Genomic DNA, 12,623 nt, shown 5'->3' on the forward strand with positions numbered 1-12,623 from the left:
TATGGGTTCCACCAATATACTAGTATGCTCAATCAATTTTGAAAGTGAGAGATTCACATTAATTTCATTTAATAAAAATAAATAAATACACCGTTACAGTAGAATGTTGAAAAAAAGTATTTTTAACATCGTTTGCCTAGTTAGTATCATGCTATTTTGTCACATATAAATATAAAATTATAACAAAAAATTTTAATTTGTAATTTAAAAATATTTGGATGAGATTGCGAGAGTTTCTTCAAACCTAAATAGAGGTCATAAATTCAAATTAAGTCTTAGATATACAGCAGTTAAATATCTTTAAAAAAATTTACTGTCTATTATAATTTTAAAAAGTTTGAAGGATTTGTCTTTAGGTAGAGGATATCGATTTATAAAAATTAAAAAAAAAAGAAAAACTCCAATTTGTTGAACTATAATTTTAGAAGATGTTCCGTAGAACAATTATTACTGGATAAGAATATTAATTTTCAGAAGTATAATTTTGAAGCGCATGCCGTGGTAGGTAATGTTTTGAAGATGTCTCTCATCATGAATTTGCACCGATTAAAGTATTTACCAAATGATGATCTTTTTTAGTCATTTATTTGCTATTATAAAAACATTTGTTTTGACTATAAAAACACTTTTCGTCACTATTGACCTGTTTGTTAGTGTCTGTTTGAAAAGTAACACTTGGTTCGTTGTGCAAAAATGTTCAACTATGCAACCAATAACTACCAAATAAAGTTTAGCTAAATGTTTGTGCAAACGGAAATTAATTTTATATTTGTAGTAACATTATCATTCAATGAAATCTAAACTAAATCATTCAAATTTTCTTCCTTAACTAATTAAAATTCATTTGATGTCAAAAACTTATGAGTTATATTTTATTTGGGAAATATTTTATTTGGGAAATTAGAATAAGTGGTGAAATGAAATATTGGAAGAGAATTCAAACACCTTAAATTAGATTTTCAGTGTGGTGGATCAAATTTTCAGCATGGTAGGGAGATGGTTGAATTGCAAAGTTAATAATTTAATATCCGATTCAATAATAAAAGGAGAAGTAGTTTAAGAGTGATAATGGATTGAATCATTGAAATGGTGCACTCTAGTCTTTATATAATATGAGCGGTTAAAACTGTCAGCGTGTGATCGATGCATGACGTAGATTGACATTCGATTTGGATCCAACAATGAGAGATGTGATGGAGTGAGTGTTCGTGTCCTCGACAAGGGTGAGTGTCCACCTATTTCGTGCATATTTTTCTTCAACGTTAATTATTAGGCCTTCTTCATGGATTTTGCAAGCGGTCAAGAACAAGTTATGTATAAAATTAATGAAATAAATGTATATTTTAATTAATAAAAGAGAATCTCAGATAAAAATAACATGATTTATAATTATAAATATATGTCACAAAGATCAATTGCTCATATTTTATATAACAATCGATATGTTTATAATGATCCAAGTCATTTTAGCATCAAGGGACTCCATCGCATTTGACCTTAAGAACACTAAATAATTAGAGACTAGTTAAAGTGACGTATACGAGGTGAAACCAACTCCATATTATATTGATTAGCTCGTCAAAATATGTCATATGGGTGAAGACATTCAATTAGGAGGTCGACTCGGGTTTGATACAAGAAACTAATTCAACTTTGAATTATACAATGAGTTTAGGATACTGATTACACAATTAATGTTGAGTGTAAAATGTAATTCACGTGACTTAACCAGTTACCGAGTAGCTGTAACCGATTACATCCCCTTTTGAGAAAACAATCAGAACAATGGTGCAACTGTTTATAGTATATAGGTAACCAGTTACACTAGAAGCATAAAGGTCCAGTAATCAATTACATTTTTTCTGTAATTGGTTACAACTGTAGAATTTTCTGATTTTTAGTTTGTTACTTGTACCTCACTCAATGTAATTCTGTATGAATATCCTTTGGGTATTTCATTAATAGAAAAATCTATTTTCACTCTCAGTTATTACTCTCTTATTCTCTCTCTCTCTCACTCACTCTCACACACACACACACACATCTCTCTCTCTCTCTCTCTCTCTCTCTCTCCCCTCTCTCTCTCTCACACTCTTCTTTCTCTCTCTCTCTCTCTCTCTCTCTCTCTCTCTCTCTCTCTCTCTCCATATTGAAATCACCATTTTAATGGTTACTTTCCCAACATTTGGCTTCAAGAGTCTGATTCGATATATCAAAAACTTAGTGTGCAAAAATACTTTCCATCTCCAATGAACATATTCTTGAAAATTTCCCAATTCTCATTGTGAAGAATCACGACAAATGGTGCAAACAAATGAAGGTGTTGTTTGGTTATCAACATGTTCTTGAAGTGATCAAGAACGATGTTACTCCACTTGTAAAAGGTGCAACAATTGCACAAAGGACTTTACAAGAAGAAGAGAAGATTAAAGATTACAAGGCGTTGTATCTCATTCATCAATGTGTTGATGTCGAAAACTTTGAAAAGGTTGGTGATTGTACATCCTTAAAGGAAACTTGGGAAATCTTGGATGAAAGTTATGCATGGGCTGATAAGGCAAATGTGGTAAGGTTACAAACTTACAAAAGGCACCTAGAACTAATTCAAATGGACGAGAAGGAAACCATTAGTGAATTTACTACAAGAATTTCAAGATTGGTGAATCAAGTGAAAGCTTATGGACAAACAATCATATAATAATATGTGGTTGTGAAATTCTTGCCTTCTTTGATGTCAAGATTTATTTATGTAGTAGTTGCGATTGAGGAATCGAATGATCTTGCGACAATGAGTAAGAAAGAGCTACAAAGCTCTCTCGAAGCTCACGAGTAGAGAATGGAGAAAAGGAACTTTGATATGAAAAATGCGGAGATCCTTTTGCAAGCCTGTTTCAATGAAAGAGACAAGAAGACGAAGGGAAAATGGCCCATGAATAAAGGTAGAGGGAACTTTCAGAATTTTGGTGGAAGAGAATCCCAAAATTCCCAAAATTCAACATTCCAAAAGGGTGAAAGCAGTTGCAATAGGGCTGATGGATCATATAACTTCAGAGGTGGCAATATCAGAGGAAGATGAGGGAGTAAGAAAGGTGACTAAAAAAGTGTCCAATGCTTTAATTGTCAAAAGTATGGTTATTTTGCAAGAGAGTGTAGTGCCAACAAGAAAGAACCTCAAGAAGATAAAGTTATCGTTACAAGAAAAGAGTGTGATGGTGAGAACACATTCTAGGTGATGATCATCGAAGGAGAATGCAACATCAGCATGTCACAAGACAACTGTAAGAGGCTACAACAAGCTGGCAAAACAGGTTGTAACGGTTTCCCTATAACCGGTTACAAGTAGAAGAAAATTCCATAGTGACTATGAAAGAGGTTGTACAGTGTAACGGTCAATGATATCTAGACTCTGAATGTTCAATGCATATGATGGGAAGAAAATATTGGGTTGTTATAATCAATCGTGCCATAAAGAACAAGGTAAATTTCGTGGATGATACAACTCTAGCGGCAGAAGGGATCGATGACGTACCGATCGAGAGAAGGGATGGTAAACATTGTTTGATAAAGGATGTGTTGTATATTCTCGGAATCAAGTGTAAACCTTTTAAGTATTAGCCAATTACTTGAGAAAGGTTACAAAATTCACATGGAGAATAAGGTGTTACACGTTATGGATGCAAACAGAGCTTTGGTTCTAAAGACTCATATAACTCCAAATAGAACCTTCAAGGTTGAATTGAAGTTTATGAAACATAAGTGTCTTGTTACAAAGGCTACTAGAGAATAGTGGATATGGAATTATAGGCTTGGGCATCTTAATTTCCGAGATCTCAACGTGTTGCAAAAGAATAAGATGGTAATACGGGGCTACCATTGATCAATATATCGACTGGAATTTGTGAAGAATGTGTGCAAGCAAAGCAACATATAGAAAAATTCACCAAAGGTGCAGGTTGTAGAGAAAAGTGTCATTTTGAGATGGTGTATTCAGATGTGTGTGGATCGATGCAAGTTGATTATATTGGAGACAATATATATTTCTTCACATTCATTGACGATCATAATAGAAAACTATGGACATACCTAATTAAGAGAAATAACGAGATACTTGAAGTGTTCAATAAGTTCAAGTCCACGGCTGAAAAATAAAGTAGTCACAAAATCAAAGTTCTCAAAATAGATTGTGTATGAGAATATGTCTCAAATGACTTTGGGAAGTTTTGTGATCAAAAGGCCATGGTACATGAGATAATGTTGCCTTATACACCGAAAAAAATGGTGTTTCCTAAAGGAAGAATCGCTTTATCATGAACATGGTAAGGAATATGCTAAAGGGAAACAACTTACCTATGGAATTTTGGGGAAAAACCGTCTCCATACCCACTTATTTGCTTAATAGATGCCCCACAAAGAAGCTTGAGAATATCACACTGGAGGAGTCTTGGTCCGAATTTAAATAGAATATGAGTCACTTGAGAGTGTTTGGTTAGGTTGCATATCAACATGTGCTAGATCAACTTATAAAGAAGCTTGATGACAAAGGAGAGCATATGATACTTGTAGGGAATCACTTTACGTGTGATTACAGGTTGTATATTGCAACAAATAGAAGGATCATGATTAGTAGAGACATCTCTTTTGACGAAATAAAAGAAGTGAATCAACCTATAACCAGTTATCAATAAGGTGTAATCAGTTACAACACTAAAACAATGGTTCATGTAGTGCTGAAAATGTAGAAACAACCTTCGTTTAAGCCCAAATCGAAGAAAATGTGAGAAGATCTACAAGGCGAAGAGGTTTGTCTACAAGACTGTGAGATACTCCAAGACAATAAAGTCAATGATGATGGTGACTTCGTCCATTTTATACTTATGACCGAATCCGAATCCGGTAAAATGGGGTAGGGAGTGATTTAAATGGATTTGTGCTATAAAGGAGGAGTTAAAATCGATTTAGAAGAGCAAGACTTTGGAGATAGTTGATTTTCCTCAAGGGAAAATGCCCATAGACGTGAGATGGGTGTACAAGGGAAAATACCCAAAGGAGAGGTTGTGAAACACATAGCTAGATTGATGGCTAAGGGATTTTTGCAAAAGGAGGGAATACATTTTAAGGAAGTATTTGCACTAGTAGCAAGAATTGAGACCATCTGATTGATTGTTGGGATGATAAACAATAACAATTGATCCATTTATCAAATGGACGTCAAATATGCATTTTTGAACAGACTGTTGGAAGAAGAGGAATATGTGGAGCAACTGCCGGGTTTTGTTGTACAAAACAAATAATCATAGTTCTCTAGATTGAAGAAGGATTTGCACGGTTTGAAACAAGCCCCGAGAGCTTGGAACTAAAGGATATAAGGTTTCTTAAGAGAGATGGGGTTCAACAAATGTGTATCCGAACACAATGTGTATGTGAAGAAGGATGCAAATGAAGGGGGTGATAATTCTTTATATCTACGTGGATGATTTATTAATTATGGGCAACAATGAAGACTACATTACAAAGCGTAAGGGTGAGCTTATGAAGGAATTTGAGATGACCGACCTTGACCACATGACATACTTCCTTGGCATTGAGTTTCACAAGTCCAAAAAGGGACTGCTCATGCACCAAAGGAGGTATGCTCTTGAAATTTTGAAAAAAAAATATAAAATGGAACATTGTAACGTTGTCATTACTCATGTTGAACCAAGGTTGCAGGTGTCAAAGAATGAATATGAGCAGTATCTTAATCCAACTCAGTATTGAAGGATGATTGGATCATTGCGTTACTTGTGAAATACGAGACCAGATTTGACTTTTAGTGTTAGAATTATGAGCAGATTCATGGAGAAATAGAATGTTTCTCACTTGACAGTAGTTAAGAGAATTCTAAGATACATCAAAGGTTCTCTTAGTTGCGGAATTTCATTTTCCGTAATGGACAAGGGCATAAAGTGCAATATACTCGGATATACCGATTTCAACTGATGCGGAGATAAAGATGACAAAAAATCCACAACTAGATGCATCTTTATGTTTGAAGAAACACCGATCTCATGGTGTTCGAAGAAGGAACTGGTAGTGATACTCTCTTCTTGTGAGTTTGTGTATATTGCAACTTCGTTCTGTGCGTGTTAAGCCGCATGGTTGATGAATTTGTTGAAAGAGTTGTGCAACGAAGAGAGTGAGGCTATAACGCTCAGGGTTGATAATGTTTCTGCTATAAATCTTTCTAAGAATCTCATTGCACATGGGAGAAGCAAACATATTAAAATAAAGTTTCACTATTTGAGAGAGCTTGTTAGCGAAAGAAGATCAATGTTGGGGTATTATAGAAGTGAAGACTAAGTGGCCGATTTACTAACCAAAGGAGGGTCAATTGAAATATTCAAGAGATTGAAGAAACATACGGGCATGAAAGATTTAGAGCACGTGAATTAAGGTGGTGTGTTAAGTGTATAATGTAATTCACGCGTCTGTAATCGATTATTGTGCGACTATAACAGGTTACACCCCCTTTAAAGAAAATAATCAAAACGTTGTTGCAACCGATTACAAGACATAAGTAACCAATTACACTAGAAACATAAAAGTTTAATAATAGATTACACTATGCTTGCAACCAATTACAAATATAGAAATTTTAAATTTTTGATTTGTTATTTATAACCCACTTAATATAATTGTCTATAAATACCCTTTAAATATTTTATTAATAGAAGAATCTATTTTTATTCTCAATTATTACTCTCACATTATTTCTCTCACTCTCCAAATTAAAAATCACCCGCTTATTTTTCCTTTTATATATATATATATATATATATATATATATATATATATATATATATATATATATATATATATATATATATATATATATATATATATATATGAGTGTAGTTATAATAGTAGGGTTACATATTAGATAGTGTACCTTTGGCACAAGTACATTTTTAAAGTTAAATTTTAAAGGAAACACTTTTCTTACAATAGAATTTTTTATCTATAGGTGTACATATAACATCATCTTCAACACATTATAAGTATATGATATCATTCTCTACCAAGAAATAAGTCTAAAATACATATTCTAACTTTATTTTCCATAAACAAATAAAAAAATAGTGGTGATATTATAAGATAGCAGCAAGAAGCAACGTTGGTAGCGCAGTAGTGTGCAGTCCACAGTTAACGTATCTGGCGGCAATACTGTCCCAACACCAACACACACAAATCGTTGCTTATCATATTAGTACTATCTTTCTCTTTGTCATTTTAACAAACACGACACCAACAACATAACAACCATCTTCAATTTCATTCTCTCTCTAGTGGCAATCTCGTAATAATGGATAAAAAGCAAGGTTTCTTTTCATCACTCAAACACGAAGTAGTTAGAGGACTCTCACCGGCGAGGTCACGTGCCAAGAGTCCGGCGAGAAGTGTTTCTCCGATGTCGGGACTTCTCCGGCGGAGGAGGAAACAACAAGGTCCGCCGCCGGAGTTGTTCATGACGAGATCGGGGAGTTTGAGACCGGTGGAAGCGTTGTCGCCGTTGAAGGAAGGTCCTGATGGAACCGACGGCGAGGATGTTAACAGAGGGGAAGGAAAATGGGGGCATTGGATGAAAGGACAGTTAGCTAGAGCACCTTCTGTTTCGTCTTCTTCTGGTTCTGGTTCTGGTTCGTCTTCTTCGGGTTTAGCATGCAAGACATCCGATCTGAGATTGCTTCTTGGTGTGCTGGGTGCTCCTCTTGCTCCTGTTCATGTTTGCACTACTGATCCTTTTCCGCATCTCAGTATCAAAGATATTCCCATTGTTAGTTTTTCTCTCTCTCTCTCTATCACTCATTGGTTATTTCACTCTTCTGTTTTTGTTCTTGTTGCTATTAGGCTAATCAGGTTCATTCATATCATAGCTTGTTTATTGATTTGTTTCCTTTTTTCATGCTTTTTTTTATGGTGTGTGTTTTTGATTGGTAGCTGGGAAATTGGAGGGGTTTTGAGTAGTTTGCTAAGACTAGATGAAGTAGCTTAAATGCAATTGAAAGATCTATACAAAAAAAAGTATTCTGTTTGGCCATACCAAAATCTCGGTTGTTGGATTGATCCATTAAGCAAGGTATACAGTTTGAGCTTTTGGATTAATCCAATCGCAGGGACCAAGATTTGGCTGGAGATAGTTCCATTGATCAAAGTTGAGTTCTAAGCTCTCATGTTCTATTTTTGTGATGTTTGGAAAATGTAGGTTTTGTTTGGATAATCAGCTTAGTTAAGCTCGAGCTTATCATATAAATGCTTATGCATAATCTAATTCTGCAGCAAAATACATATAAGATATAAGCTGTTCTTAGAAAGTATCCCGGACAGTTTATGAAAATAAGCTGAAAACAGGTTATGGACATGCTAGAACATAAGTTGTTTTCAGAAATTCTCCCAAAGAGTCTCTCTAGTGTTTATGTCAAGGAATAAACTCAAATAAGCTGATTCAGATAAGCCTTCAATGGGTTCTGGTGTGTGCGAGAGATTTAGAACTGGGGACTGAGGAGGGATAGAGGGATATTGGGATTTGTGTTAGTTACTTTTGATCTTATAATGGTTTCTCTTTTTCTACGAAGTATTGCAATGTAATGTTGTGGTGGCATTATTTGCCGTTGTTGTTGCAGGAAACCTCTTCTGCTCAGTACATACTGCAGCAGTACATTGCTGCTTCGGGTGGTTTGAAGCTTCAAAATTCCATTAATAATGCTTATGCCATGGGAAAAGTGAGGATGATAGCCTCCGAGTTCGAGACTGCGAAGAAAGTCACGCGTAGCCGTAATTCCTCCAAAGCTGCAGAGTCTGGTGGATTTGTCTTGTGGCAGATGAATCCAGATATGTGGTATGTAGAGCTTGCTCTTGGTGGCAGCAAGGTTCATGCTGGTTGCAACGGGAAGCTCGTGTGGCGCCACACGCCTTGGCTTGGTGCACATGCTGCAAAAGGGCCAGTGAGGCCTCTTCGACGCGCGCTTCAGGTGAGTTTCTCTGCCGTTCACTCCTACCTTTACATATGTGACTTTTGTTGAATTATAACTTAGATTTTTTCTGTTTATATCTATAGGGTCTTGACCCAAGAACAACTGCTAGCATGTTTATCAATGCAAGATGCATTGGAGAGAAGAAGATAAACGAAGAGGATTGTTTCATCCTCAAGCTTTGTGCAGATCCATCGACATTAAAAGCGAGGAGCGAAGGTCCAGCAGAGATCATAAGGCATGTTTTATTCGGATACTTTAGTCAGAAAACAGGACTTCTTGTTCACTTGGAAGATTCCCATTTGACCCGCATTCAAAACAATGGAGGCGATGCAGTTTATTGGGAGACCACAATTAATTCGTTTCTCGACGACTACAGGCCTGTTGAAGGGATCATGATTGCACACTCGGGTCGATCTGTAGTGACACTTTTCAGGTTTGGGGAAACAGCAATGAGCCATACTAAGACCAAGATGGAGGAAGCATGGACGATTGAGGAGGTTGCGTTCAATGTCCCTGGCCTTTCTATAGATTGTTTCATTCCTCCATCGGAGCTACGGTTTGCTTCTGTTAGTGAAGCTTCTGAGCTTCCTCAAGGTCAGAGAATGAAGAGTAAGACCGCCGCAGCTGCTGCAGCTGCATACCATGCCAAAGTTGCTCAGTTCCAAAAATCACACGAAAGCGATACAAATAACATTAACTGGACAGTGGACGTTTAGCAAAGACAGTTTCTGAATTAGCTTAATTATTGTAGCTTTAAGGGCCCATTTGGTTCGTTGGATGACAAATTTCTGCAAGTAAAATGGTAAAGTTTGCAGCAGGGATCATCAAATTTGTAAATAGAATTGATCAGTTACAGATTCTAAAAAGTGATTTATATTACTCTAGGTTTTTAGTGGATGATTATGCTTATGTACATCAAGGTTTGTTTTATCCACTTACCTATAGTGTGAAGTTGAGAATCTGCTGATTATTTAATAACTGAAATTCCTGTAGGTGTTTCTTAACTTCTTATGTGAAAGCATTCTACCATGATGCTTGAAGATCAGTTATAGCCTAGAATTTGTTGCTGAAATTTTTGGTTCAGAGTTTCAAGTAAATTCTCCATCATTGAGAAAACTATTGAAGAAAACTATTCAAATTTAAATATGAGCTAATGAGATTTGTTCTCTGTGGATGACATTTTTTTACTCATGCCGTTGGATATAATAATTAGTTTCTGTCCCTTATGTCCCATGTGCACTGCTAACACCGAAATATGAATCATGAGTGCCTTTGAACATGCTTGAGATGCTCAATCTTTTAGATTTTTATGCTTTTTAATCTTCTTTTTTTATACTCAATCTTTTAGATTTTTATGCATTTTATAAGCACACTCATGTTTAGTAAACACATAGTTCTAAATACACATGTAAACATATTTATACCCAAAAGATCATGAAGTGCAACTATTGAGGCTGTTTTTAGTAATTTAATTAGTTATTTCAAAGGTTTATTTACATGTTATTTTAGAGAATCTATCATAATAATTTACTTATTTTGGCAAAAACCTATGTTTCTCAAGTTCCATAGCACAATCTTATGGTTCTTTAAAGTCATATCAGCTAGCTGGAAAAACAAAATCTATCCATAGATAATTCCAACATTTTTGTAAGCATTTTCAATGTCTTCAAAGGGAAGTGTATATTGATCAACCTACTAATTTTAAAATTTCTCTCTCCTAATCATGCCATCAAGTTAAAAAAGATTTTTGAGGCTTACGACAAGCACTGCATGCTTGGTATGATAATTTGAACAAATTTTTATTTAAAAACAATTTTTAAAGAGGAAAGGTTGATTCAACACTTTTTATAAAAATATGAGCATAATATTTTACTCGTTCAAATTTACGTTGATAATATTATATTTCGTTCTAATAACGAATCTTTGTGTAAGCAATTTTTAATAAGATAAGTTCGAAATGACAATGATGGGTGAACTTCAGGATTTCTTTGGACTGCAAATACATCAAACAAAAGAAAACACCTTCATAAATCAAACTAAATATTGCGAAAAACTAATAAAAATATTAGTAATGGATAAGGAAAAACATATTTCTACGCCCATGAGCACATCATATTACTTAGATAAAGATGAAAGATGCAAATCAGTAGAAGAAAGAAAATATTAAGGTATGAATGATTATCTTCTCTATCTTTATTATCTCTGCTATTTATATGTGTGCATACTTTTAAGAAAACTCCAAAGACTCACACCTCACTATGGTCAAACACATCATGATATACTACCACTTATAAATTTATGGTACACCAAGAGACTAATTGGGTACTCACGTTTCGATTTCATTAGTTTTAAATTGAATCATAAAAGTACAAGGGGTGAATTCCACTTTCTTGGAATTCACTTATCCCTATGCATATTAAGAAACAAGCAAGTGTCGCGTTATCCACAATCAAAAAAGAATAAGCCGCTACATGTAGTTGTCGTGCACATATAATTTGGATTTAAGTGATTATGGTATCAATCTAAATATTGTCTTGATTAAGTATGACAACACTAGTGCCATAAATTTCACTAAGAATCCGATACTTCACTCTCGCAAGAAACACATTGAGATTATGTACCACTTTATTATGGATCATGTTGAAAAAGAAGATTATGTAATTAAGTTTGTGTTTTTATCTAACCAACTCAAGATATTTTTACTAAACCTTGATCTAAGGAACTTCTTTTTATAAGAACTGAATTAAGAATTTAAACTAATCATGCATTAATTAAAATGCTTCATGTGCCTCTTCTTCTTCTTTTGTGTTTGTTATATGTGTTGGTAATGTGTTTCCTGCTTCCCGATTATGCTAAAGAGTGAGAAGTATACTCTTAGAAGAATTATACTCTTATCTTTATATGTCAGAGGAAGCTCATTCTCCAAACTTTCTTTTTCTTCTTAATCTTTTTTAGCCACCTCTCTAAGAGATGTGTTGTCATCACTAAAAAAGGAATGTGATTATTTGTGCTAAATAAGTACAACAAGGTTTTAACGATGAAAAATATATTAAATAAAATATAATATACATCATAAAAAAATAAGAAATTTAAAAAAACAAATTAAAAAGAGAGAAGTTTTTGGTAATTGGTGCTAAGGGGTAAAACGCTAAAGAACATCATCAAGAAACAATTTCAACTGCTAAAAACTCGCATATAATCATGTGCTCGATTGTTTATTATTTTTATAGGATAAAAAGTGATGTTAAGTGTGTTACTCTGAAAATACTAAGATAATATCACTCACGCACACACATACACACGCACGAACGCGTGCGTATACACTCACACACCCACGCGCGCGCACACATACGTACACTGAAAATATTTTTCAACTTTCTTCTGATTTCAAATACTTCTTTAAAATATCTTGGTTTAGGCAAAGTTCTTGAAAACCGAAGTATAAATGATTATGCTTCTTACTTAGTCAATTATATAGTGAAATTCACCTTTTAATCAATTATGAAGTTTTAAAACAAAAGAGGGTTGTTATCTTAAGCTTTGATATATCATAAGGTTGTAAACGATAAAACTATGGTGTAAAAAGTTGTGGGCTAATTCTATTATAAGAAA

The 12,623-nt window shown here is 34.4% G+C and overlaps 1 protein-coding gene across 1 annotated transcript; it reads left to right on the forward strand.

The window, feature by feature from the left end:
* Positions 1 to 7,064: 7,064 nt before the first annotated feature.
* Positions 7,065 to 10,015, forward strand: LOC127092440 (uncharacterized). Its single transcript, XM_051031309.1, has 3 exons — positions 7,065 to 7,813; positions 8,661 to 9,008; positions 9,095 to 10,015. Exons 1-3 carry the CDS (start codon positions 7,343 to 7,345, stop codon positions 9,725 to 9,727), a joined length of 1,452 nt encoding a protein of 483 aa, XP_050887266.1. The 5' UTR covers positions 7,065 to 7,342; the 3' UTR covers positions 9,728 to 10,015.
* Positions 10,016 to 12,623: the final 2,608 nt, after the last annotated feature.

This window comes from Lathyrus oleraceus, chromosome 6 (genome assembly GCF_024323335.1).
Source record: "Lathyrus oleraceus cultivar Zhongwan6 chromosome 6, CAAS_Psat_ZW6_1.0, whole genome shotgun sequence".
Lineage (NCBI taxonomy): Eukaryota > Viridiplantae > Streptophyta > Magnoliopsida > Fabales > Fabaceae > Lathyrus > Lathyrus oleraceus.

What these genes read in the sequence shown, in the direction of transcription:
- LOC127092440 (XM_051031309.1), top strand. Translation starts at nt 7,343, where the DNA reads ATGGATAAAAAGCAAGGTTTCTTTTCATCACTCAAACACGAAGTAGTT. An exon ending in GTATCAAAGATATTCCCATT is followed by an intron (nt 7,814 to 8,660) that starts GTTAGTTTTTCT and finishes TTGTTGTTGCAG; the next exon opens with GAAACCTCTTCTGCTCAGTA. An exon ending in CTCTTCGACGCGCGCTTCAG is followed by an intron (nt 9,009 to 9,094) that starts GTGAGTTTCTCT and finishes TTATATCTATAG; the next exon opens with GGTCTTGACCCAAGAACAAC.